The following is a 27131-nucleotide window of genomic DNA, read 5'->3' on the forward strand; positions in this document are numbered from 1 at the left end:
CAGGCACGGAAATGTGGCCTACTTAGGACCAGTACCGCTCTATGGGCACATCACATCACAAAGTCAAAATTTTGAGATAAGAAAGTCGAAATTATAAGATAGAAAGTCATAATAATGAGATAAAAAGTCAAAGTTACAAGATAAAATGTCATAAATACGAGATACAGTCATAACAATGAGATTAAAAATGGCTATATTCTGAGATAGAAAGTCAAAATAACGAGATAAAAAGTGGATAATTTTTTTTTCAGTGGCGGAAACGGGCTTCCATAGAAAACCGACCACATCGGCTCGGATAGAATGTTTGCAATCCGATACCAAGTCTTTACGCAGCCAGTATCGCCGATATTGGTGATATCAATTTAGTAATTTTGCCTTTTATTTGTTGATCATTATGATGAAAATAAAACACCTGACAAAATTTTAAGGCAAGGACATCTTTTATTTTCACACTTATTTGCTTGAATCGCCAATTGGTCTTTAATGAATGATTCATTAAAGTCAGCCAGTCTACTTTCCAAATAGAATCTGGAAGGAAGTGAACAGGAAGTGACTTTATCGATTACAGCATTTAGTGATGAGGGCATAAAATACCTTTAGCTACAGTCAGCCATCATTGACTCCGCATGCGTCTATTCAAGGAGGACGTCCGAGGAAACATGTCACCATAATCAGGGAAACTAGAATATTTTTATCCTGTGTGTGTTCTCATGTGTGATAACATATTTACCTTTTGGGTGAAGCTTTTACCACAATCTGAGCAATGAAAAGGTTTTTCTCCTGTGTGTGTTTTCATGTGTAATAACATACTTTCCTTTTGAGTGAAGTTTTTACCACAATCTGAGCAACCAAAAGGTTTTTCTCCCGTGTGGGTCCTCATGTGCTTGACCATATTTGCTTTGAGCGTGAAGCTCTTACCACAGTCTGAGCAACGAAAAGGTTTTTCTCCCGTGTGCGTTCTCATGTGTAATACCATATTCGCCTTTTGCGTGAAGCTTTTACCGCAGTCTGAGCAACGAAAACATTTTTCTCCCGTGTGTGTTCTCATGTGTGATATCATATTTACTTTGTGAGTGAAGCTTTTACCACAGGCTGAGCAACTGTACGGTTTCTCTCCTGTGTGCGTTCTCATGTGTGCTACCATACTTCTCTTTTGAGTGAAGCTTTTGCCGCAGTGTGAACAACTGAAAGGTTTTTCTCCTGTGTGCGTTCTCATGTGTGACACCATAGTCACCTTTTGAGTGAAGCTTTTCCCACAGTCTGAGCATCTAAAAGGTTTTTCTCCCGTGTGTGTTTTCATGTGTAATACCATGCTTGACTTTTGTGTGAAGCTTTTACCGCAGTGTGAGCAACTAAAAGGTTTTTCTCCCGTGTGCGTTCTCATGTGTGATAACATATGTGCCTTTTGAGTGAAGTTTTTACCGCAGTCTGAGCAACTAAAGTGTTTTTCCCCCGTGTGGGTTCTCATGTGTCGAGTCCACGAACTCTTACAAGAAAAGCTTTTATCACATGAGCACTTAAACGTTTTTTTACCTGTCATCTTCTTCGAGCTTTCAGAGTGTTTGTCGCCAGTGTGAGTCGTCATATCACCTTCACAGTCTGTATCGCTGCTCAAAGGTTCTTGGTAGTCGTCGCTGTCTTCATCTTGAGGAGAGCGTGACGTTGTGTCGTCACTATCTGACAGTGGAGCTAAGAGGTTGTCTGGTCCTGATCTTGGACTATGATGAAGCTGTGATGACTCAGGTGGTTTGTCTTCATGGTCTTCGGTCTTCACAGAGACACCGGTCAGTGGCAACCTGGTGAGATCAGCCTCCTCTGGCCCAAGAAGATGCTCTCCCTCCTGAGTGATCCAGAGTTCTTCCTCTTCCTCTTTAACATAGGTGGGCGGTGGCTCCTCCTCTTCCTCTTTAATGTGTGGAGGTTGGGGTTCCTCGTCTTCCTCCTTAATGTGGGTGGGCTCTGGCTCCTCTTCCTCTTCTTCGTGAATGTAAGGGGGCTGGAGCTCCTCCTGCGCCCAAGTGGAGCTCCCCCTCTGTGGCTGAGGGGGACATTCTTCTTGATGACCAATCAGCTGCTGGATGTCTGAAGGACACGAGAGGAATTACTGAGGAAGATTATTGTGGAAAACCTCAGTTGTGAGAATTGGAATGAAGCTATTTAGTTACAGTACATGACAATATGACAATACTCGAGACTATTTTGTTATACTGAGTTGAGTTTGGTGCAGCATTTGGGGGGGGGGGGGGTCAGTGGGGTGGCAGTTAGTGTAGCCAAACGTGTGCGTGTTTGTCTCTTCTGTGGGTACAGAAGAGGGAGTCGTCTGCATCTGTAGTTCAGAAGGCAGCGGATGCGGCTGGAGGGGCCCAGCAAATCTGCTTTTCATTTCGGTTTTCAGTTAATAATATGAGGAATAAATGCATTGTGAAAGACAAAACGTGAGACGTTCATATTAGCATTTTTGTAATAAATTTAATAAAAAGTAGTCACTATTATTTTATAAAAGTTTTAAAAAATACAATGAAAAGTCTATCTCACAGATGATCGGTATCGGCTGCATGAAACCCTGATAGGAGCATCAGTAATATTAATCCATTGACAGCCCTAATTTGTTTATACTGCATATACTGTATCAGTGCAGTACCTCCATTTTTACAGCAGAGGGCGCCAACCCACAATGTGTGTTTAGGCTTAAGTAAAACGTTAGTAAACTTACCTTCAATGTGGAGCACAGCTTGAGTCTTTCCATCAGCTTCCGGTTGTTGTCGTAGTCGCTCGTCCTCCTGGTCCAATGTTATGTGTAGTCTCTGGTTATCTCCAGCTTCCACCTCCGTGTGTCCGAGATGTAATGAGGGTGCCCAGTCTGGATGGCTTTCATCCATTTCATTAGCTGGTCTCCCTGAAAAACACACACCCCCATTATTACTTTAAAATACGGTTCTTTCATTCAGTTCCTACCTTACAAATCACTCAAAGTGAAAAGATGTTATGGTTTTATTCGTCCAAAGACGATACTTGACTTAGTTCGGTGCCCTCAGCTAGCTTGGCTAACGCTAGCGGCCTACTAAATGCTAGGTGTGAAAGAGCAAAACACATGCTTTGATTGAAACTTACCAGTGTGAAAATGCCGTGAACACACCACCAAGTCTTGGGTGATGGTGTTGAAAGTGATGTTTGGTCGTCTCACGGCTGCTATCCAGGCCATTCGGCGTCTCTTTGTTAGCTCACAGATCACAGCTCCTTGGCTTTGCTTCCACGTTGGAAAGGAGAAACATCTCACCCCATCCTTTTTATTCCCCGATTGTTCGTGTGGACGATGCTGGCACTTCACGACGCAACACTCTAGCGCCATGTTTGGACTTGTTATAAGAAAATAAAAACATAAAGGTAGAGGCGAGCATGCAGCTAACGTCAACAAACAGTTGCCGTCAAACCCACAATGCAATTCGGCAATTCACCTAAGCAACATCACTCAAAGGTTCATATTGTTTCTACCTTTCCCACATGTTTCAAGTCACTGCAGTCTTCATCAAAATATCAAATATATTATTCAAAAATACACATTTCAACCATTTTTTTCAGGCTTTGATATCAACATCAGATTAGCAGTCAAACTGTTTTTTTTGCTGTGTCAGATTATTAAATTTGAGGAAGACAATAACCCCCTCCCTATATAATTTTGGAGAGTCCTCCAGCATCCTCACAGGGTCATACATTAGCCCCCAGTTTCATGTACCAAATGAACTAATTAGAATTTTAAGACTTTCCATTAAACAAAATTCCAACTGATTCCATATGGAATAACACAAATTTCCATCCTACTTTCCATCATAATGTAGCCGACAGCAGCTGGAAAAGGATTCGGCCCGTGGACCAAACCCGGCCTGGTGGGATTTCAGTCTGACCTGCCGGACATGTCCAAAGTCGTATAAAAAGTAATTTCTGAAGGGAGGCTGCACTTTCTTGTGATAAACGAGTTATTACGGTAATCAGAGATCACGTGACAGCAGATCCAGGATGATAACAGTGTTATTATGTAGCTACTTAGCTACTAATATCTACTTTTCTTACAAAGCAGAAGGGATAGTCTTTACAGAGCATTGCCCCGCCTCCCCCCACTGGGACACTGTTCATTCTGCTACAGAACCAACATGCCCAGGTTGAGACAGATGCCCAGAGTGAACTCTCTTGTCATCCAGCCCATTTGGGAGAGAAAGCGGATAAAAACAAACCCGTCATGTTTGGAGGCCAGCATATCCACTTTATTGATGAGTCAATTGGCGAGTCCGCAAGTGGACGTCCGAGCAAATGTGTCGCCATCATTTCAGCAACTACGTCCCTGTCCCGTGTGTTCCCATGTTTTACTTTGGGGGCGTTTTTTTTACCGCAGTCTTAGCAACTAAACTGTGCTTAATTTGATTCACTTCAACGAGTGACTGAAAAGTAAGTCATTTTTTTTTACCGTTTGTCCTCACATAAGTAAAAGGAATCAAATCATAGGACAAGCTGGGGTAGGCTCCAGCAGCATACCCCCCCCCACCACCATAATGAGAATGGAGCGGCATAGAAAATGAATGAACTGCAGATTTTCCTTCCAACTAGTTTCTCTAGCAGGTGATTGAAGTGATGAACTTCCCTCAAACCGGAGGAGGTGTCAATCATAAAAATCGCCTGCTTCAGGGACCGACTGGAAAGAAAACATCCCGGGTCTCGCCCCTCCATGGCACCAGACACACCAGTGACTCGGCAAGTTTTCCAAAGACGACACAATTTGAGCAACTGCACTGTTTCTTTCCTGAGTGATACATTTACGATTCCTGTGGGTGTGTCTTCATATGTTTGACCATACTTACTTTATGGGTGAAGCTTTGGCCACAGTTGGAGCAGGTAAAAGGTTTTTCTCCCGTGTGCGTTCGCATATGCGACACCAAAGCTGCCTTTTGCGTGAAACTTTTACCACACTCGGAGCAACTGAAAGGTTTTTCTCCCGTGTGCGTTCTCATGTGCATAACCATGTTGATTTTTCGAGTGAAGTGTTTGCCGCAGTCCAAGCAACTAAAAGGTTTCTCTCCTGTGTGCGTTCTCATGTGCAACACCAACGCCGGCTTTTGGGTGAAACTTTTACCGCAGTCTAAGCAACTAAATGGTTTTTCTCCCGTGTGCGTTCTAATGTGCGTGACCATACTTGCCTTTTCAGTGAAGCGTCTACCACAGTCCGAGCAACTAAACGGTTTTTCTCCCGTGTGCGTTCTCATGTGTGACACCATGTTGGCTTTTTGAGTGAAGCTTTTGCCGCAGTCCGAGCAGGTAAAATGTTTTTCTCCTGTGTGTGTTTTCATGTGTGAGACCATACTTGACTTTTTACTGAAGCTTTTACCGCAGTCGAGGCAATGAAAAGGTTTTTCTCCTGTGTGCATTCTCATGTGTGATACCATAGTTACCTTTTGGGTGAAGCTTTTGCCGCAGACGGAGCAACTGAAAGGTTTTTCTCCTGTGTGAGTTCTCATGTGCGACACCATGTTTCCCTTTTGGGTGAAGCTTTTACCGCAGTCTGGGCATCGAAAACATTTTTCTCCTGTGTGGGTTCTCATGTGTGACACCAGAGTTGCCTTTTGAGTGAAACCTCTACCGCAGTCTGAGCACCGAAAACGTTTCTCTCCTGTGTGTGTTCTCATGTGGCGAATCAAATTACTTTGATAAAAAAATCTTTTACCACAAACTGAGCAGCTAAAATGTTTCCCTGTCTCCTTTTTAGAGCTTTCAGAGTGTTTGTTGCCAGTGTGAGTCGTCATATCACCTTCCCAGTCCGTATCGCTGCTCAAAGGTTCTTGGTAGTAGTCGCTGTCTTCATCTTGAGGAGAGTGTGACGTTGCGTCGACACCGTCTGACAGCGGAGCTAAGAGGTTGTCTGCTTGTGATCCTCCACAGTGGTCTCCATCAGCTTCTGTTGTCATGTGTTGCGGTGAGCTGCTGCATGAAGGCTCCGCCTCTCTCATCTCCTCACTTGGACTATGATGAAGCTGTGAGGACTCAGGTGGTTTGTCTTCATGGTCTTCGGTCTTCACAGAGACACCGGTCAGTGGCAACCTGGTGAGATCAGCCTCCTCTGGCCCTAGAAGATGCTCTCCCTCCTGAGTGATCCAAAGTTCTTCCTCTTCCTCTTTAACACAGAGAAGCTGGGGATCCTCTTCCTCTTTGATGTGGGCGGGCTCTGGCTCCTCCTCTTCTTTAAAGTGAGGGGGTTGTGGTTCCTCCTCTTCCTCCTTAATGTGGATGGGCTTTGGCTCCTCTTCTTCCTCTTTAACAGGCTGCGGCTCCTCCTGCTGCCAAGTGGAGCCCCCCCCTTGATGACCAATCAGCTGCTGGACATCTGCGGGACACAAAGAGGAATTAGAGTGGAAGCTTATGATGATTACGTTTTTTTACCTTTTATGCGTTTTTTATGAGTTTTACCATTGCAGAATGTGTGCTTTTGGGGTTAGTGAATAAAAAGCAAAATAAAAAGCATGATGGTGTCTTTCGCATTTCTAACTGCCCCCACAATACGTCCTTGCCTAGAACCGGCCCTGATGTATGTTTATTGATTAAAAAAAAAACAATAAATTAGCACACAGTGTTGTAAACATACCTTTTACTTGAGTGTTTCCAACAGCTTCCAGTTGTAGTCGCTCGTTCTCCTCTCTCGTTGGAGAAAGTTCCTCCTGGTCCAATGTTATGTGTAGTCTCTGGTTATCTCCAGCTTCCACCTCCGTGTGTCCGAGATGTAATGAGGGTGCCCAGTCTGGATGGCTTTCATCCATTTCATTAGCTGGTCTCCCTGAAAAACACACACCCCCATTATTACTTTAAAATACGGTTCTTTCATTCATTCCCGAGCTTAAAAATCACTCAAAGTGAAAAGATGTTATGGTTTTATTCGTCCAAAGACGATACTTGACTTAGTTCGGTGCCCTCAGCTAGCTTGGCTAACGCTAGCGGCCTACTAAATGCTAGGTGTGAAAGAGCAAAACACATGCTTTGATTGAAACTTACCAGTGTGAAAATGCCGTGAACACACCACCAAGTCTTGGGTGATGGTGTTGAAAGTGATGTTTGGTCGTCTCACGGCTGCTATCCAGGCCATTCGGCGTCTCTTTGTTAGCTCACAGATCACAGCTCCTTGGCTTTGCTTCCACGTTGGAAAGGAGAAACATCTCACCCCATCCTTTTTATTCCCCGATTGTTCGTGTGGACGATGCTGGCACTTCACGACGCAACACTCTAGCGCCATGTTTGTCACTTGTTTAAACAAAACAACACAAGTATAGCGGCGAGCATGAAGCCGGCATAAAAACAAACCCCTTTCCGTTTCCGTTTCCGCCCAAACCCACAATGCACTGCAGTTCTTGCTGCTGTTGATGGCGGGTTGCAACCAGTGTTTTGGTGCATACCGCCACCTACTGTTCCGGAGTACAATTACAATAATAAAACTGTAATACTATGAAAAAAAAAATATAAATTATAAATAGTCATTTTAGTCACATTAACTTGAAAATCTGTTATTTTTTAAACATAATATAAGAAACAAAACAAAACAAAGATGAATTTTTTGGAAAATTATCTTAAGTAAAAAGTTATAATATTATAGGAATCATGTCTAAATTTTATGGCAATAAAGTCATAACAATACCTGAAGAAAATTTAATTGAAGAAGAAAGCTGAAATACTTGAAACATTTAAAAAAGGTTCATACTAGGAAAATACTTTTTACTTTATATATTTATGTTTATTTCTTGACAGATAAAGAAGTGCAACAAAAACATTTCAAAATGTTGAATATTTCTAAGCAGAAATGCCTAATTCTATTGTGTAAACAGATGCGATTTTGATGTAAAACATCATTAATTTTTTACCACATTAACACCATAAACTACAGCTTCACATGCAGAAATAAACATTCACAACATCGTAGTTAAAGTCTATCTCTGTCGACCTCTGGTGGACAAATTGAACATTACACTTTGCCTGCAAGCAGATAGATAGATGGATAGATGTACATGAAAAGACCACATAAAAAATTTAATTTTAACAAAAAATTGGAATTGATCTGCTGTGTGAAGAGAGAAAGGAGTCTAAACAGAAAGAACTTGCAATATAATAGAAGAAATATATAATTTTGAATGCATGGAGTTTATATATATATTCTTTAATTGTCATGATATGCGAAACCTTTGTTGCTCTACAAAAAAATTGTTTATTAATTTTCCACACTGAATAGTGCTGGAAATATTGCCAAATGTGTTTTGAAATGAACACGTAGTTGGGTTTTGCTAACCAGGAACAAACGGGCCTTCAAAGAACACACAAGATGGAGGCCGGGTACTGCAGGAGCTTGGCTTTATTAGCTACAGGCTGAAGGTACGGGACGTCCCCTCGCCATCAAAACCAAAACACACGCTGTGCTAGTGGGCTACAGTGGTCAGCCTTCATCCAAGGAGGATAAACCATCCTTCTCGTACATCGCTCTTCAACAGCCGTCTCTTCCGTCGTAGATCTGGGGTTGTCTTTGTCTTTGCTTATTTTGAAGCTTTACACGAGTCAGGGTGTTTGCTCCAGAGAAAGAAGCCTGGTCTCGGATCAGCATCAAAGAGTTCTTGTTCATGTTTGAGGACTAGTATGGAGGATCAGACTTTGGACTAACATCCACAGGTTTGATAGCAGTCGACAACACAATCAACGCACGTTACACACACACACACGCACTCATTGCACACATTGCACCGATCCCTGTGGGCGTGTTTGAGTCCATCACTTAAATAGCTTCCACGTAGTTGGCCGGCAGCATCCCGGTCTTGCCGGTGCGCTGCACGGTGCCGTACATCCAGCCCTCGTCGATGGCCTGCACGTTCACGATCACGTCGCCGTCCTTGAAGGAGACCTCGTCGCTGTCGGCCGCCAGGTAGTCATACATGGCTCGCACCGTTTTCTGATGGTGGAATGAAAGGGGGGGGGGGGGGTTAAGCTTTTTGTCAGTCCCATAAAGAGGTGAAAAGTCCTTTCTGTCCCTCAAGGTGTCCCAGACTTGGGGTCAGGACCACATACTGTATCCTCTAAACACTAATATTATCTGATCATGCATGCATAGATAGTCCAAAATAAATACTTGAATTTATGCTGATCACCTTGACTTATCGCATCCAAGCAAGTTATTGATCAGTTAATTAAAAAAAAAGTAAAATAAAATAAGTCATCAAATACACGGGCAAACTGTTTCGAGCGCGACCATAATTTGAAACCAGTTGACGCCCCTGAACAAAAGTAAACACCAGCATTACAAGATCGGACACAATTTATTTCTCATATATTTTCTATTCATATAGAATTTCTATAATTATCTCGTAATTTATTATTCCCATAATATTATAACTCAACCCAACCTAATTTTCTAATAATTGCAACTTTAATTTGCTTAGTTTTTATTTCTCAAAATATTACGACGTGAGATTTTATTCTGGTAAAATTGCAACTTTTCTGATCATTAGTAAAAAATATTTTTTCTCTGAATATTTTGACTTTATGCTTGTAAAGTTACAGCTGTTTTTCTGTGTTTCGTGTCTGCTGGTGTTTATTATTTTTCAACTATTTCAACTTCTTGTAAATTCTCTTTTTGTAACTATGATTTTAATATTAATATTTGGACTTTATTCTCTTAATATTATAATATTTTTTTCAAAAAATGACATCTTTATTAATGGTTTTGTTGTTTCCTGTTGAATGACAAGTCTAACGTTTCTGCCGTTTTGTTCAATATTTGCTATTATTTATGATTTTCATACAAAGAGAGGCGTGTGGGACTCACCCCGGTGGTGGAGGGGTGCGAGGGGATGGAGGACACGGTGGTCTGCTGCGTGGCCACGGATGAGGACCTCTGCTGCACCTCCACAGTCTTAGCATGCTGGTAGCCTGCAGACAGAGGAAGTCGTGCTAATCAAACAAGGTGTCCTCGCTGTGTCTGGGATATATGGGAGGGAGGGAGGGAATGGGGGGGGTGTTACCCATGGAGGATGTTATGTAACCGTTGCTGTAAAGGGACATGTGGTGGTCCACATCCTGGGACATCTCGGATTTCTCGTCGGCCATGCCGCTGAGGGCGCTGGTGGAGCGTGAGTGCTCCTTGCTGCGGCGCTGAGCTTGTACTGTCACCAGGACGTCACGGGAAACGGAAATCACAAAGGATCCGGTTTCACAACAAGAGTGTCAATCCTTTGACCCGAGTCCTCGTCCCCAACTCTTGTGGTTCCGTGAGGTACTCCACCAGGAGGACTCATCCTACCTGGAGTGACTTAGCGGGGCCACGACTCACCTGACATCATGTGCAGACTCCTGGACTGGATGTTGTCCTCAGCGGGGTCGTAGTCAAACACAGAACCAGGGTTTGTACGCCACACTCTCAGATCTGAGGACACAAAGCCCGTCGGGGATTTACGGCTCCGCCATTGAGCCAAGCTCGGCACAACACACAAATATGAACAGTGGGCCCGCCACAGATAAATGAATGTAGCCAATGAGCGGCGAGTATATCATCGGCCGTACCAGTGATGGTTTCCTGGTCGTGCTCAATGGCGCGTCTCCTCTCCATCTCGACCACGCGCCTCTGGATGCCGCGGTAGCTGATGTCGCTGAAGTCCTGCGTGTTCTTCTTCACGCGCTCCGTCACGAGGTCCGAGGTGGTGGGAGTGAAGCTGCCCTTGTTCTTCTCAAAGTCCTCGTGGTATCGCACCTGCAGGACACACCCGATGCGTTTCAAGCCACGCCCAGCGTTCCCGCTGTTCCCAGATCGGATATCTCACCCCAGAGATGATGCGCTGGGTTTCCTTCACACGCCTCATCTCAGGTGTGTCCAGAACGAAGGCGGCCTTGCCCTGGACTTGCTTACGGAAGCTGTCGGAGTACAACACCTGGCGGGGGGCAGTGACAGGAAGTGAGGCGTTTGGGACCTTTTCAAAAGCGAGGCCATCTTAGCATGGGCGTTAGCATTCATAGCATCATAGAGGGCAACAAGACTTGACAGAGCGGTACCAGAGATTGGGAAACCAGATCAATGAATTAGCGGGGAGGAAACGACTACCAATGAAAGAAAGATTACACATCCCAAAGTTGGAAGTTCAGCAGGAGGACGGAAGGGGGACAAAGATGGCGTGGAGTAGTTTGGACGACACAAGAGGTTAGCGCCGTGGGTGTGCACAGATAAGGCTCAGCTGTGGGATTAAACGGTTAAAAGGAGAGCGCACGTGGGGAAATTAATAGGATTATGAGGACCAGTGTGGAGGATTTCGCAACATCCGGTGGTTGGATACTTCTCCGTGAACGCTCCTCCGGTTACGTACGAGTTCCCGAGTTCATATGAGAAGAACACAAAATGATCTTAGTCATTAAAACGTAAACATCTAGCAATTCTGACTGTTTGTTGATGTTGTTTTGGTAATAAAGAGGTTGTTGCATCATCCTGGTAGATGTTACGTAACTTCCTTAATGATGGTCTAATTGGTTCTCCAGCAGGTATCGTTTGACTAACGAGGACCACCTCTATTGTGTTCTCGTTTTCTGAGATTGGATGTTGTCTGTAGTCGGTTTTAAAAAAAAAAAGAGGCCTAAATCCTTCACACTGGACCTCTGCTGGACCAAGACCACAAGTCCGTTAGACAAGGGTTAACGTAGAGTTGAGCAGCAGAACATTTCCCCAGCAGATGTTCTGGCGGTGGTTCTGCAGGTACCGAGCTAATGTTCTCTTGGTTCCTTTTGACTCGCTCCATCTCTGGAGTAAACACCACGGGGGTTCCCTTGGCGGAACTGTCCTTATACAACACCTAGGACACAAGCACAGGACCCCAGGGGGCCGGGTCAGACACCGGGTACCAAACACTCACACGCCACAGAGTTTCAGAGAAGGCGTAGCTTGACTTCTGTCGGAGCGACATAGTCAAGCGGCGTCTGAGAAACTGGTCCTATAGCGTGATTGATGAACGGAACGGTCAAGCACACGCCTCGTCACACGTCAGCAGACTACTTAGCTGGACGTTAGCTGTGGAGTGGGAATGATCAGAGCAACGCACGGCGGCTTCGTGGGAGGAAAGCCGGGCGGCGGGTTAGCTAGTACCACACGTAGAGGGGAGCGTGTGTCAGCTTCAGCTTGAGGGGTGGCGCTCGAAGATTAAGGGGGAGGATGGAGGGCTGCATGAGGGTCAAAGAGGTGAAAGATGGCAGGTGGAGCTCGGGAAGTCTGCGCCTTGGATGAAGATGAGCAAGAGGTGATCGGAATGTGATTAGATGGTGGGGGCGGGGGGGAAGCCAATGCTCTTATGGTGGCCGTTGCTAATGTCCACTCTTGTTAGGAGCACACGTGGGTCGGCCGTGTTCCACTACCGAGCTGATGTGCCTCTGGGTTTGTTTGACCCGCTTCACCTCCGGCAGGTCTGGTATAGCCGTCCCGCGGTCCAGAGAGTCCCTGTATTTGATCTACCCAACGGCAGGAGGAGACCACGTGTCAGTCAGAGACAAACAGAGCATCCATTCCATCCGAAAGACGCCACAGCACAGCACCAAAGACCACAACTAATTAACTAATGAACTAATTAATCACAATCCTGAGAAATGAAGACGCACGTTAGCCAAACACCCGCTGGTGTTATCACAGACAAAACACTTTGTATTGTTACAGTGGTTTTGGGGGGAGGATGAGGGTGAGCTGGGGGATCGATGAAGGTTCAGGGTCACTCTACAGAGTACCGTGCTAATATTTTGCTGATTGCGTTTAACTCGCTCCATCTCCGGCGTCTCTGACACCGACGTCCCTCGTCCCAATTCTTCTTTGTATTGCAGCTTGGAATGAGACACAAAGTCAGACATGTTGGTGACACGCAAAGTACTTTTTACCTTCCAGGAGTAGAGCCTGACCGACACTGGAGTTTGGGGGTGCAAACGAAGTCTGGCAAGCCATCAGCCGCTACAGCGATGACGGAAGCCATTTTGACCGAATTGTCTAACTTAAATTGTTGTTTTGTTTCTTGTAATATTACAATATTTGGTAATGGTTTAATTTCATTTGAACATGCAGTTCCCAGTTCCACATGTCCAAAAGGAGTAGGAAGAAGCAAAGCTTACTAAATCCAACCCCTCCATCTGGTACCTTTACAATCAGTAACAGTAACTGTCACATACCGAAGTACACTACAAAAACGATATTTTTCCTCATAATACTTTAAAATTATTCAATTATGACTTTTTATTGTTAAATTACAACTTTTTTCTCTTCATATTTTGACTTTATTCTACTTTATTATTACAGCTCATTCATTCATTTTCTACCGCTTATCCTCACGAGGGTCGCGCATGGTGCTGGAGCCTATCCCAGCTTCGGGCAAGAGGCGGGGGTACACCCTGGACTGGTGGCCAGCCAATCACAGGGCACATATAGATTCATACTTATTACTTATTCATACTTATGGACAATTTGGAGTCGCCAAAGAAGCTAGCATGTTTTTGGAATGTGGGAGGAAACCGGAGTACCCGGAGAAAACCCACGCATGCACGGGGAGAACATGCAAACTCCATACAGAGATGGCCGAGGTTGGGATTGATCTCCTAGCTGTGAGGTCGGTGCGCTAACCACTCGTCCGCTGTGCAGCCTATTATTACAGCTGATTTTTCAATTTTTGCTGTTTTGAATTTTCTTTTTAAAATCTATTTTTAGAATATGCAGCAGGCCAATAAAAACACGCTGTAGAATATCCCTCCATGCCAGCAGACGACAGTCGTAGCAGCTGGGCTCAGCGTCCAGCTCCCAACGGTCCAACTGCTGTTCAACACATAAAAAGGTCTCGACAGTCCCTGGTCAAGGACATACCGTCACAGCGTAGTCTTGCCATAAAGTGATACAGGTAACAACCCAGTAATATCAACAGTATCGGTCGGGATCTTGCAGAAATAAAAACTCCAAGCAGGTGGATCATTGGAAGAAATATGGAAGGGATTATAAAGAGATGTCAGTCCCAAACCAAGTCGTCAGCCAACACGGGGAACAGGAGGGATTTAGGGATCTTAGTTAAAATGGAAGATTGCTAGGAATTCCTAGTTGGGAAGGTCAGAAGGCATTTTGAAAATGTCAGAGGATCTCAGGGGAGGTGACTGTAAGGAGTGGTGGGATTGGGAGGGTGGGATTTTGGGTTGGGGGGATCACTGGTGTTTCGTCCTCTACCGAGCTGATATTCTTCTGGGTTTCTCGGACCCGCTTGACCTCGGGGAGATCTGGTATGGCTGTGCCTTGACTCAGAGAATCCTTGTACCGTATCTGCCCACGGCAAATGGTACAAAAGTGCAAAGTCAGACACAAACACAACCTGTCACTCAACGACACGCAACTCAAACGTAGACGCAGTTTCCTGTCAGGATGGATGATTCTCCTTTTAGTGTATTATTTCCGGTTTAGAAGTGAGGAATCGTTAACATTGTGGATAACTAATATAAAAACAGTTAATAGAAAATCCGGTTAAGTTGAAGAGGTTGTGGATTAAAGTGGTTGTCAAGGGAACAGTAACCATGTGAAGATAAGTTGGGCAGGATTGTCTGAAGATGCCAAGGTTGGGGAAGATGGAAGGAGGGTTTGATGATGGAGGAAGGCGAGGTGACTGTGGACTACCGTGCTAACGTTGCGCTGGTTCCGTTTAACCCTCTCCATTTCGGGGGTTTCGGGCACTGCGGTGCCTCCTCCCAAATCCTCTTTGTAGTGAATCTTGATGTGGATGAGGAGTGAAAGCAGAACCAGTTGAGCATGTTCGTCGTCCCGGAGTTAAAGATTTTCTTTCACCTTCTGTTAGCATGGTGATTCTCAACTAGCTCGGCTGCCGGACCCACCATCACTCCTTCACTCCTTGTGGCAAAAAGTGCAATTCAAAATTTCCTTCTGATTAACCGAGTATATATGGTTAATAATAACAGGACAGCTATGTGTTTTGTCAATGAAACGCTTCCCAGTCTGCTGTCCCGTCTTACCTGGGAGTTTCACCACTCCGTCCGTACCGGAAACCATTTTTGTACATTTATTAATTTTTTGCCAGCCCGCCCCAAACAGGTCCGCGACACCACCAGTTGAGAATCCCTGCCTCAGCTAACTTACAGGCGACGTTTTCTACAGACAAACAATACCTGATTATGTTTCAAATCACTCCAGCACAAAAAAACAAGCTGTGAAACCGAGGCGGAAATAGCCAAGAGTTAGCGGCGTGAATGGAATAGCATGTCTAACAAGATTAAAATGGATTTGTTTGCTTCAAAACACAAGGATGGTGTATTAGGGCCTGTTAAAGATGGGGCAAATCTGAAGAAGAAAACGTGTTAAGAGTCGGTGTTAAAAAAAGATACTAGATGTATAAATATATATATATATATCACAGAGTAGATACCAAGCTGAAATTCTTTGTATTTTCTTTAACACGAAGCATTTCAGGGGTGTTGATTACAGCAGACCCTTTGCCCTTTATGTATTTAAGGTCAGTCTGGTACTGAAGCTACAGGGAGAAAAACACAAGTGCAGTTATAAGTCATTTTAAGTCATTTTAAACATCCATGGCCTCACGGGCCGTATTCATATCAAGATTGATATTCATTCATACAAGCCCAGCCTTTGACCGGTCGGGCACGCCACTCGCCGTCATTCACCCTGTCTACTTACAGTGCTGAAGTTCTTCTGGTTCTCACGGACCCTCTGCATCTCAGGGGTGTCCAGAACGGGCACATAGTGAGACATGGTCTTCTCTGCCTCTTCTTTGTACTTTTTCTGTTGGACAAAGGCTCGCGTCAATTCAGGTTTAAGACGTCGTCCCTTTTTCCAGGATTGGCTGGGATTCGTACTCCACCTGGCTGACGATGTTCTTCATCTGCTGAGCGTGGATGATGTCCGGAGTGTCGATGACCGTGGTGTAGCTGGCGCGGTCCATCTCGGCGATCTGCTTGTACTTGGACTGATGGACACAAAGACAATTTTTTGGTTTGATTTCATTTGAACATGCATCAGATTACAATTGAGGGCATCCCATAATCAGTTCACAGTTCCACATGTCCAAAAGGAGTAGGAAGAAGCAAAGCTTATTCAGTCCTACCCCTCCATCTGGTACTTTTACAATCAGTAACTGTTTCATTTCCTGCCTTTCTTATATAATTAAGTTAACATAAAGTTTTTTATTATTATATTTATTTTTTAATTGTTGTATTTTATGTTATTGTATTTTATTGGGTATGTTTATTGGGGATTACTGTCCAAATGAATGCCAGGGAAAGACTGTTCTATTCTTCTATTCTGACCTGACTGAGGATGTCCGTCGCGTTCCTTGCCCTCATGAAGTCTGGGGTGTCGGTCGCCAAAGCCAACATTCCCTTGCCCTTAATCTCCTGCTCCAGCGCCTTCTTGTACTCCCTCTGCAAAGGTCAAATGTCACATAAGGAGTCACACGCCAGAAGCACGTTGTTGAAAAGCGTAGTAGGCCTGCAGGAGCGAGGGACTTTCTACTCATTCACACTGAGGAGGGCTGCAAAACCAGAAGTCTTGGAGGGACAGCATTCAAACAGTAAAAGTGGTAAAGTGGTAAATCTTCTGTTAAAGCTGGAAAAAAGGAGATTTTGCAGCGGTTATCGGGGAAAAAGTGTTAAGGCAGAATTAGTGATGGTCGGCAACTTGCTGGCAGTTCTCTAACTTGGACTAAAAATGCAAGTTCAAAACATATCTTTAAAAAAAAAAAGAGAAGAAAAATGGCTTTTTGGACATTTTGTCCTCGCACTGCCCGTGTAGTTTTGTCAATAAGTCAACCACAATTCCGAGAAGTTGCTCCACCCTGGATTTGTTTGGATTTCAAACTAGTAGTACAGTCATCCCTCATTTTTTGCCATTATTAGAGCCCTCTAGACATGAAATAGCACCCCTATATTCATATGTATACTTGTATTACCCATTACAGACATAAATAAGGCATAAGTCATAGTTGTTATTATTTTTTTTAACAGTACTTCCCATGGTGGCCATTGTCTCATCAGTGTAACATGTCTGACACCTAGTGACCAATGTACAATACTGCATATCATAACGTTTGTCTTCTGAACACCTTATATGGTATTTTAGTTCATGTAGACATTTTTATGCTTGAAAATGCTTAATATAGGCAAAATTATGATTTTTTTCAACCACAAAACAGCAGTGATTATGAAAAAAAATATTCTTGAAAAATATGATATCGCAAAGTTGCTAAATTTGAAGCGTGATGTCAAGAAGGATCACTGTAATTTCTCGCAGTGTTTAAACCCGAGCTACCCCAAGGGTGGGATATTCTCCACAGATTAAACTGAATATGACTTATTAAAAAATCATAAGCTTGACAGTGAAAGTAAAGTCACACAACAGGAGGTCGACTGTGAAGTCCAAGTCCATTCAGGAGGGGAAACACTCATTTTTAGATTCTTTTAGAAAGAGAAAATGGCTCAAACGTTAGTGATGTCATCAAGCGGGGACAGAAGAGTCGGCTCTTTTTTTAGTGCGGTGGTGAAGCGTAGTTAAGAGATTTGAGCAGGCGGCGGAGCGCCCGGAGCGGGATAGTGGGGTGCAGCCGCCTCGGCCACCCGGCCAGTGGTTGTCATACCTCACACAGGATTTGAGTGGCATTCCTTGCTCTCAAAAGCTCGGGAGTTTCCTCCAGCACAGTTAGCCCTTTACCCTTCACTCCCTCCTCTAGATCCTTCCTGTACTCTTTCTACAGGACGGAAGAAGAACAGAGAGAATGCGGAGAGGCGCACAGGGCAGGCCAGGCAAATGTAGAGTGGCAAGCTCAAAGTCACCGGGCCTCCCAGAACAATCTCATGGTTAACTTTTTTTTTTTTTAAATCACTGCTTCTTTGGTAAGGAGACCCTGGTGACTTTGGCAAGAATCCTGATGACAGATACGGTGAACCACATTTGATCAGACAGCATAAAAACAACCAAATACACAAGTACGTACAAATACACAAGGCATGCTGCTGCAAAGGAACGGGAATGTGGAAGTTGCAGGAGGATGCAAATACACATGGAGGCTGTACCGAGTGTCTCATTAATGCTTTAGGAGAGTCGTGTAGGGAGGCATGCGAATGGAACTTAACACACCAACCAATAGGAATGACAGCACTTTAGCTTTAGGCTCTGCTGTAGGGAGGGGGTGGTGCTGCTTATGGTGGGCTGGATTTAAATCAGCAGTGCGTAACTCACATCGCCCCCTCAGAAACGGGTGGAAACTGTAAAATGCATGCTAACGTGGTAGTTGGGGATGTCATTTGCTTGTCTTCCAGGACCCCTTGATAGTGCAGGTGGGTTTACAATATGGAGTCCTGTAGTAAAGCTGTATGCTGCAGCAAGAAAATGATCATATTTTCTGTATTATTGTTATCATTCTGATGTTCGGGTTTATAAAAACGTATAACTAGGCACGATATGCTTAGAAAAAAGGCACTTTTTCTCCTTTTCAGTATGAAATTTGGGGGGTTGACGGGTCTAAACACAACCGACAGCACTGCGGTCCGTCATGGTTACCTTGATTGTTAATACATAACACAAACGGAACTCAAATCTTTGGGTCTTCAGGCTCCAAAACAACCGATGAGCGTCCAAAACGACCAATTTGTCTCAAATCTGCACTGCAGCTTTAAATCCAGTCACCCTGAGTAAGACGTGTGAGGTGCACCCTTAACTCCAAAGCAAAAAAAAAACACCTTTAGTGCTATTTAGTGTGTGTAGTGTGGCTTCATTCCTTAAGTGGAAAAAGATTACAGGGGTGGATGAGGTCAGAGTAGGGTTGGTGGGGTGGTGGGGGTAGTATCTCACAGGGTGGTTTGGGGACAAATACTCCTCTGGTTACCTCGCTGGCTATTTTGGTGGCGTGTCTGACATGTATCATGGCAGGCGTGACCTCCAAGCCTGAGAGGTTCTTGCCCCTCATGGACTCCTCAAAGTCCTTCTTATAGTCTTTCTAGTGGCCGCAGAGATAAGACAGGAACACACATGTGAGCATGCTGAACTGAGTGTGTGTGTGCATGTGTGTGTGTGTGTGTTGGGGGTGTGACAGAGAATAACAACACCTCAAACCATGAATTTAAATATATATCCAGGTACAATCCTCCAATTACATTTCTGCTGGTTTAAAAAGTAAATGTTCTTTGTTCAAGGACACTACCTTCATATTGTGTTATGCTAATACAATGGAACCTCGGTTTTCATGAGTCCGACGTTGGGTGGACATCACAGTTGGGTGAACACACCGTGTGACGAGCGGTCTCGTTACCTGGCTCTGCATGTGCTGCGCCTCCTTGGCCGTCACGTATGTGGGAGTCTCAAAGTCCAGCATGGCCTTGCCCTTCTCCTTCTCGTACTTCTCCTTGTACTTCACCTGTGGCAGGCCAAACACCTCACATGTCACTGGCGGTCGCGAACAACTGTGTGGGGAGCTGTTGCTAATACTTCCACCCCCTCATGTAGCTTAAATACGACCATCAAAATATTACACAAAACCCACGGTAATGTATTCATGTGGAAACAGACCCATCACAGGTTTTTTTGCAGACACTCGTTCACGTTGGTGGCACTTACGTGGCTCTGCAGTTCAGAAGCCTCCTTGTGATGGAGCTGCTCTGGTGTGTCGGGAATCATATGATAGTGACCCTTACTCGCCTCAAACTTCCTCTTGTAGCAGTACTATGGCGGAATTCCCAGTCAAGAAAACACCACAAAAAAAAGGGTCTGGAGTTTTCTCCAAAAGCATCAAAAAGGAATTCTTCCAAGGTGAGCAGTTCTTAGTGGTGTCAAATGAAAAATGCTGGTTAAAAAATGGGTGAAAAATTCTCAAAATCAGATGTTTTGAGTGACATGATTTTAAAAAATCGTTAAAGGAAGTGGTTAAAGGAATTGGTAGTACAGGAGGTCAGAGGTGAAGGGTGAGTGGAGTATGGATCACTACCAGATGAGGAGAGATGGATGGAGGTGTGGATGTATGGCTTCCTGTGAGGATGAGATTTTAAAGTGATGTCTTACGTCGCTGGACAGCCTGCTGGTGCTCAGGCTGTGCTGCATGGACAGAGACTCGGCCATGTCGGTCACAGGCTTGTGGATCTTCTTCAGGTCACCTTTGTACTTCACCTGTGCCACAACAAAGGGGTGGAAGGGGGAAGGGGGGTACGTCCTCAGAATCCCACTCCTTTGCTTCTTCACTGACAAACAACCATGAAAGGCTTGAGAAAGGGCGCCTACCTCACTAGCCAGCGTGTTGGCGTCCTTATACGTTTGGTAAATCTTACTCTCCTTCAGGTCATACTGCGGTCTCTTTCCCTTCATTTCCTTATCAAACTTCTCTTTGTACTTCAGCTAGCGGGGCCGAAGCAGAGAATAATTAATTAGGACGTGCGAAAATGTCCAACATTTCTTATTGCATTCTTTTAAACAACACAACATTGGACACGAGAAAACATATGCCTCTTCCGTAAGTGCTGAGCATTCACACCAACACCAACGATCTCATATATCATGGTTAGGGGTGCAACAAGAACTCCATTCCGGAAGTTTGTGTTCCCACCTTTACTTGTGATGGTTGCCGTTTTGTTTGTTATTTGACTTTGACTGCATTGTCATTTCAATAGTTATTTTCCAATTGTAATGTTTAACAAAGACCGCTACATACTGCAGTGTGAAATAAGAGTCTTGCAAGGAACACTAAACTCATCACACAGCAATTTAACACTAAAAAAAGGTGTATCTAAGAAATAAACCAACATTTTAAAGTTTTCCTATAATGCATTGCGTCTGAGCAACGCATTCATTGGTGCCCGCTGGGACGCTTCAATGGCGTCAGCTTCCGTCTGGGCTGTTTTGGCTCCCTCTGGTGGACAGAGGCAGGATTGCAGCGGCATCCATCTATTTTCTATGCCACTAGTCCTCCAATGAAATGCTTTGCTCAGGTGCATTGCATTATGGAAAAAATATATACTCATATTGGTAAATTTTTGTATACTTCGGAGGTACACCTTTTGGGCATTAAGTTGCTGTGTGATGAGTTTAGTGTTCTTTTTATTTAGTGTTCTGGTTATTTTGAGTAGCACAGTATTTAAAAGGATTAGTGGTAGTTCTTTTATGATACTTTTTTGACACTCAAGTATCAAAACAAGCCAAACTGTGACATTTCTGTATTATTGCTGCACCCCTAATAATACCGTATATATGGTAGTGAAATGGGAATACGTTTCAAATCCATTTTATCCACCGACTATGGTCTCCTTTGGAGAGCATCAGAATTCAGTCAGTGGATCAGTGAACATGCATCGGTACGATACGAAGAGACGCTAAGCTCATTCACGGCCTGCTCCGTGACTCCCTGTGCTAGCAGGATGAAAAAGGGTGGAACCACGATGGGAAATGCACACTCAGATGTCACCTGTTCACATGTCATCCATATTCACAGATAGACGGATCAAGGAGAGCATTGCAATGAGTAGGATGCGTTACGACATGAAGCCGACAGATGCTCGTCATGCTCAGCGGTGAATGGTCGTCAGTCGACCAACTCAACGAAACAGACAAGTGTTAGCCTGCTTACATCGCTAGTCATTGCACTCATTTTCTTAATGTGGCGCATCTGGGGGGTATCATAGGAGGCGAGTCCATGGGGGGAGGGAATGGCCTCCTTCTATGAGATGATGGCATGAGAAGACAGACAATGAAGGCAAGAGAGAAGGGAGCCGCAGTGGAGGAAGACAGGAAGTGCAGGAAGACAGTAGACACACATTTGAAGACAGATGGAACAACATGGGAAGTTCTCAGGGCATTGGACCGTTTGCCAACTGGACTGTTCAGGTTGTCTTTTTCGATAAATTAGCTCGTCTACAACCTAGTCTTTGGGTACGAACTGGCAAAGCCTGCTCAGATGAAAACCCTGTGTTATTTCTAAATAGTACTTACAGCATAGAAAACCTGTTTACGAGCCTCTACATACGGGTTTTATCATTAGAGCCCTCCAGACATGATATAACACCCCTATAGTCTCTACATTCATATTTTTACACTCGTATTACCCAATACAACAGACATAATAAGAGCAAATAAGCAATTTAAAACATAATGTAAATGTGTTCCAGTGCAAGTTGAACTGCGGACAGGAAGTGACGTCATGGGCTTGAGTTGAGTTTTATTTGACAGGTTACGGTAACAGTAACCGCTAACAGTAGCCCGTGTTTTTAGTAGAGATTATTGTGTCTGTTGTATGATCATTTCAAACCTGCAACAAAAGCCTGTCGTTCCAGCGATCAAGTCTGGTGCTTGTGTGTCTCACCAAACATTATAGTAATATTACTGACACCTAGTGACCGATGTAGATGACTAGTATTTAATTAATTTAGCCATTTTTATGCTTGAAATATGTACGTATATGTTTGACTGTTAATAGGCTGTTAATGTTATTATTATTATTTAATGAATATTTATTTATTGTTATTTAATTATTAATTATTATTTAATTATTAATTAATTAAATGTATTAATTTATTTGTTTGTTTGTTTATTTATTTAATTTTAAATCCCATTTCTTTGACAGATTTGAAGCGTTCTAAGAAAAAGTAACATTTATTTTTATGGTTACTAATTAAATGACTTTTTTTCCAGAAAGTAACGACTAACTATAACTAATTACATTCTGTCATAGACAGTTGGATGGATTCAATACCGTGAGAACACATGAACCTAGATGAATGAGAATATTGACAGGCAATATGAGCAGTTAATGCACATGGAAGTGTCCTTTCATGGACCCAATGACAGTGAAGCATGGATTAAACATGGATATAATGCAGGATGGCGCAGGAAGCGCTTGCAGTAGCTGCTAGCTGCTAGCTTCTGAACAGTCTAAAGCTATAGAGAAGTGGCGCAGAGAGAGCTTCAACTCGCGAGGCTGATCCTCCATCAGGAAAAAGCATCTGGCTGAGGGTGAAAGGTTTGTCCTACCTGGCTGTTGAGCTTGCACACATCCGTGGCCAGCTTAATGTCCGGTCGGTGGACCAGAGAACCTCCACGGCTGGCCTCTTCACGGGCCTTGTCACGGTAGCCAATCTGAGGGGGAACAAACCACAATCAGTGGTGTCAAGTGAAAAGGATCAAGGCCTCCGTCTTGAACCTGCACAGATCTGCGTGCTGATTACCTCACTGACGAGTTTGGCGGTGTGTGTGGCCTTCTTGATGTCAGGTCGATCCACCACGCTTGTGTAGTGCAGATTGGCTTTGGCGTTCTTCTTGTAGGCCAGCTGAAAGAAGATGGCCACGCATCATCATCATCATCATCATGTACATCTTTTGACAAAACATGAAGATAAGGAGATGGATTGACTCACGTTGCTCTGTTTTTTGGCGACTTCCATGGCATGCTCAACATCAGGCGGGACGCTCATGTTGTTATACACCGACTTGCCCTTCTCCTTCTCAAACTTGGCTTTGTACACGTTCTGTAACAGCAGACGGGGCCGTCAGGATCACAAAGAGCAGCCCAAGCTTGGCAAGACGACTAAGAAAGAAAAGGTACCTTGCTGACGAGCTTGTTGATCTCCTTGCTGTGGACGGTGTCGCGGGTCTCCGGCAGGGTGGTGAACGAGCCAGACTGCATTTGCTTCTTGCTGGCCTCTTTGTATTTGGTCTGTGTAGGAACACCGTGGGTGTTAAACAGGAAGCGGTTGTAGAAACATTGATTTTCTTCCGAGAGGATCTTACCTCGGATGCAAGGGTGCGCACAGCCTGTGAGTGGAGGATTTGAGGCGTGTCTGCGACGGGCAAGTAGTGGCCCTTTGCCTTCTCATACTTCTCCTTGTATTTCACCTGAAGGACAAAGCAGCATCATCTTCATTTGAACCTAATAGCAGCATTAAGGAATCATTGTGATACATTTTTAAATATATATTTGTTATATGTTGTGGATATCATATTTCATATATCCTATATACTGGTTATTGACTTTGGGTTTCATTTTGTGCAGTGGTAGACGCGCCATTGTTCATCGTTCACATCATTGTTCATCTAAGAGCACCTCACTGGTTTCTCTTTGTTTGTTATGGTTTTGTCTGGTTTCTCCTGCCGTGCTCATTGGTTTTTCTGGTTTCGTACCCTTTGGTACCTTGACCCAGGTTCACACTGAATCCGTTGCGGCTGCATGGTACAACGGAAAGAATCCGTTTGGGGTCTAACACCGGAGCACTCTCTGGTCAAGCTGTGATCAGCAAACCGGACTGGATCAGGAGCCGCAATGGATTCAGTGTGAGCCCGGAATAATGGGTGGAGCTACTGTGTTTATGTGGAAATGGCTTGAAACGGTCACTGGGGTTATGGTAGAACTCACCTCACTGGCCATTACGGCGTTCTTCAGGGCGAGGACTGTAAGCTTGTCGTCAACGACCGGTATCACACAGCCCTTCATGTTCTCCTTGTCGTACTTGTACTCGACCTGTAGGTGGGACGTTAGCGTTGAAACTTTTGCGCGCCATCAGCGGACAGATAAATGAGTGCACCAACTCACGTCGCTCTGCTGCAGGGTGCTTCTGGCGGCATTGACAAAGTCCGGCCTGTCAGCCGTCCACATCCACTTGTTCTTGGTGGCTTCATATTTCTTCTTGTAATCCAGCTACAAAATATCCGTTCTTAGGCATCTGCTTCTTCTTTCCTAGGTATTGTGTTTGTGGGGAACAAAGTCACTTACGTTGCTGATGTTCTTGTAAGCTTCCTTGGCGGCGCGGATGGAGTGAGCCTCCGGGTCCATGTTGATCTGGGCCTTGCTCCTCTCGTACACCTCTCTGTACTTCAGCTGCAGGGATACCACGTCACACGTCAACGTAATGCTTTGATTCAAGGTGTCTTCGAGGTGAGGTCACCTACATCGCTGGTGATCTCCTTGACCCTCTTCTTGTGCTGCTGGTCCGGGGTGTCATACGGCAGCGTGTATCCCTTCGCCTTGGTCTTGTTGTACTCCATCTTGTAAACAATCTGCGGAGCAACCGTCGCGGCTTTGTCGGGGATGCAAAAACTTGATACTAAATTGATGCTGCGTTGTTAAAGAAAACATACATCACCGATCTTCTTGCTGCGTTTATGCGTTTCATACACAGGAGTCTCCAGGATGGAGGTGAACTTGTCCTTGGCACGCTCGTACTGCTCCCTGTAACGCCACTGGAGTACGACACGCACCAAGTCAGTCTCACATTGACCGCTAGCCGTGACTTGCTTTTGCTAACGGCATGCCGTGCTTCACAGTAAAGACAAGCTGTCCAGGAGAATCGTGTACCAGGTATCAGTATAAAGGTATCGTTATACTGGTATCAAACTGGACAGTGCGTGCAGGGTTATGAACATGCGTTAGACAACATGCATGATAACAATGAAGGCAGGTGAAGAGTGATGGCTAGTTACCGAATACAGGGGCGCCCACATTTTGACACATGCAATGTCTTCCGTGCTGGAGGACAAAGACTCCCAGGAAGCTGCCGCAATGTCCTCTATGCATCAACTATCTAAGAAGCACTGAATGAGATGATGGAGGGATTAGCATATTATGGTATGTCTGCTATGAGCTTCATTTGGCTGCATGGATGGGAGCAGATGGGATGAGGGCCTGTCCAGAAACAGCAATGGCCCCTCCACTGGTCTGTTGGTGGACAGGGTGGAGCGTTATGGTGGAGCTACTCCGTAGCTGTTTACCTTACTACCCATAATGGTCTGGAAAAGTGCCGTGAGGATGTCGGGCCGGTGTAGCTCGTTGCAGCCGCTCTTGAGCAGATCCTTTGCCTTTGATTTATACCATTTCTGTCACAATCACACACACAGCATGCTCGTTAAAAACACACCGAGACAGTCGTGACACTCGGAAACCGGAGGAATATTCTCAGGATCTGAGTGTGGCGAATGAGCTTGCCCTCAGACAAGCTTCCAAAAATGCTTTGTCTTCTCACTTGTCACTCAAGATAACTCAGCGGTCATGACTTGAGTGCCGTGGATGACCTGTTATGGTCAAAGACGTCATGATACTCCATGCGGACAACAACCACCAGCAGGTCTGTGCATGACCTCATGCAGCGGACTATGCAGGCTGGTGGTACCATGTGACCAGGACCTTTACCTGGCTCATCTTGTTGTTTTCCCTGGCCAGTTGGTATCTAGGATCATCTGTGGTTATGGTGAACCGATCCTTGTTCTTCTCATAACTAGCTCTGTAGGCCCGCTGCTCAGAACGTCAGAAGGTCGTTAAATGCACAAGTCCAAAAACACTGGCGATGACGCGCAGTTGTTAAAGAGACTCTTTGAGAGAAAACACTTGAAAATCCCGTAACACTTGAAGCAACAGGAAGGAAAAGTGATTCATTTATCCTTTACCTTGGAGCTGAACGTCCAGTATCATTACACAACTTCTTGTATCAGCACCGGCTTACCTCATTGATGAGGGTGGAGGCGTTCTTGGCGGCATGGAAGAAAGGAGTATCACAGGTGTACTTGAAGTTTCCTCTGTTTTTCTCAAATGAGGTTTTATACAGTATCTGTAGACAAAAATGCAAATATGGTCATAAAACAGCATCATAAAATCCGAAATAAGAAGCAGCAGCTGACCTCACTGTACAGCGCCTTATTCTTCTCAGCCCGCAACAACTCGGGCGTGTCCCACACATAGCAGCCGATTCCTTTCAGCCAGTCCAGGTCCTCCTTGTACTTCACCTGAAACACACACACACACACACGTCACTTTGAACCGTCATGGTGCGGCAATGCCAGGATGGGTATTGTCCAAACTCACAGTGCTGACGTTGTCGTTGACTATTCTGCTGAAGAAGAACTCGGGCCGGTCTGGGATGGACTTCCATGTTCCCAGAGAGCTGATATACTTTTCCCTGTACTTGACCTGTGATGGAAATTGTCGTTATTGTCGTCTTTCTTGTCAACGTAGAACGATATATGATGTTTGAGCTGACATTGCTGATGTCGTCCGTGACTCTGCGATGGTAGGTGATGTCCAGGGCGTCCTTGACGGTGCGGTAGTGTCCTTTGGAAAGCTCAAAGGTCTCTTTGTATCGCAACTACG

The 27131-nt window shown here is 44.7% G+C and overlaps 2 protein-coding genes across 3 annotated transcripts in view; both read right to left on the bottom strand.

Moving 5' to 3' along the window:
* Nucleotides 1–434: 434 nt before the first annotated feature.
* On the bottom strand, nucleotides 435–7323 carry LOC131135691 (uncharacterized). 2 transcript variants are annotated; one of them, XM_058081901.2, is made up of 3 exons: nucleotides 3112–3604; nucleotides 2714–2896; nucleotides 435–2082 (listed from the first exon to the last, which is right to left on the bottom strand). In XM_058081901.2, the coding sequence occupies exons 1-3, from the start codon at nucleotides 3347–3349 to the stop codon at nucleotides 692–694; spliced, it is 1812 nt and encodes a 603-aa protein (XP_057937884.2). In that variant the 5' UTR covers nucleotides 3350–3604; the 3' UTR covers nucleotides 435–691. The 2 variants fall into 2 exon arrangements, with proteins under 2 accessions (XP_057937884.2, XP_057937883.2); XM_058081900.2 differs by lacking the exons at nucleotides 435–2082; nucleotides 2714–2896; nucleotides 3112–3604 and adding exons at nucleotides 4224–6367; nucleotides 6626–6814; nucleotides 7030–7323.
* A 1033-nt stretch (nucleotides 7324–8356) lies between these two features.
* neb (nebulin) overlaps nucleotides 8357–27131 on the bottom strand; it is a 54282-nt gene continuing 35507 nt past the window's right edge. The window contains exons 103-138 of the mRNA XM_058081796.2: nucleotides 27022–27126; nucleotides 26847–26951; nucleotides 26663–26767; nucleotides 26488–26592; nucleotides 26178–26279; nucleotides 25130–25231; nucleotides 24941–25048; nucleotides 24765–24869; nucleotides 24585–24689; nucleotides 24408–24512; nucleotides 23786–23890; nucleotides 23601–23711; nucleotides 23413–23523; nucleotides 23224–23325; nucleotides 23030–23134; nucleotides 20291–20404; nucleotides 20075–20179; nucleotides 19634–19738; nucleotides 19329–19433; nucleotides 18906–19016; nucleotides 17658–17768; nucleotides 16333–16446; nucleotides 15888–15992; nucleotides 15704–15808; nucleotides 15435–15539; nucleotides 14672–14764; nucleotides 14231–14323; nucleotides 12763–12855; nucleotides 12400–12492; nucleotides 11751–11843; nucleotides 10827–10934; nucleotides 10570–10756; nucleotides 10340–10432; nucleotides 10032–10172; nucleotides 9836–9939; nucleotides 8357–8962 (exon numbers count right to left, since the gene is read on the bottom strand). Coding sequence (XP_057937779.2) covers nucleotides 8789–8962; nucleotides 9836–9939; nucleotides 10032–10172; nucleotides 10340–10432; nucleotides 10570–10756; nucleotides 10827–10934; nucleotides 11751–11843; nucleotides 12400–12492; nucleotides 12763–12855; nucleotides 14231–14323; nucleotides 14672–14764; nucleotides 15435–15539; nucleotides 15704–15808; nucleotides 15888–15992; nucleotides 16333–16446; nucleotides 17658–17768; nucleotides 18906–19016; nucleotides 19329–19433; nucleotides 19634–19738; nucleotides 20075–20179; nucleotides 20291–20404; nucleotides 23030–23134; nucleotides 23224–23325; nucleotides 23413–23523; nucleotides 23601–23711; nucleotides 23786–23890; nucleotides 24408–24512; nucleotides 24585–24689; nucleotides 24765–24869; nucleotides 24941–25048; nucleotides 25130–25231; nucleotides 26178–26279; nucleotides 26488–26592; nucleotides 26663–26767; nucleotides 26847–26951; nucleotides 27022–27126 — 3933 coding nt within the window. The 3' untranslated portion in view covers nucleotides 8357–8788. The remainder of the gene's footprint in view (nucleotides 8963–9835; nucleotides 9940–10031; nucleotides 10173–10339; nucleotides 10433–10569; nucleotides 10757–10826; nucleotides 10935–11750; nucleotides 11844–12399; nucleotides 12493–12762; nucleotides 12856–14230; nucleotides 14324–14671; nucleotides 14765–15434; nucleotides 15540–15703; nucleotides 15809–15887; nucleotides 15993–16332; nucleotides 16447–17657; nucleotides 17769–18905; nucleotides 19017–19328; nucleotides 19434–19633; nucleotides 19739–20074; nucleotides 20180–20290; nucleotides 20405–23029; nucleotides 23135–23223; nucleotides 23326–23412; nucleotides 23524–23600; nucleotides 23712–23785; nucleotides 23891–24407; nucleotides 24513–24584; nucleotides 24690–24764; nucleotides 24870–24940; nucleotides 25049–25129; nucleotides 25232–26177; nucleotides 26280–26487; nucleotides 26593–26662; nucleotides 26768–26846; nucleotides 26952–27021; nucleotides 27127–27131) is intronic.

The sequence above is a fragment of the Doryrhamphus excisus genome, linkage group LG12 (genome assembly GCF_037039965.1).
Source record: "Doryrhamphus excisus strain RoL-2023G ecotype Guam linkage group LG12, RoL_Dexc_Guam_v1.1, whole genome shotgun sequence".
Lineage (NCBI taxonomy): Eukaryota > Metazoa > Chordata > Actinopteri > Syngnathiformes > Syngnathidae > Doryrhamphus > Doryrhamphus excisus.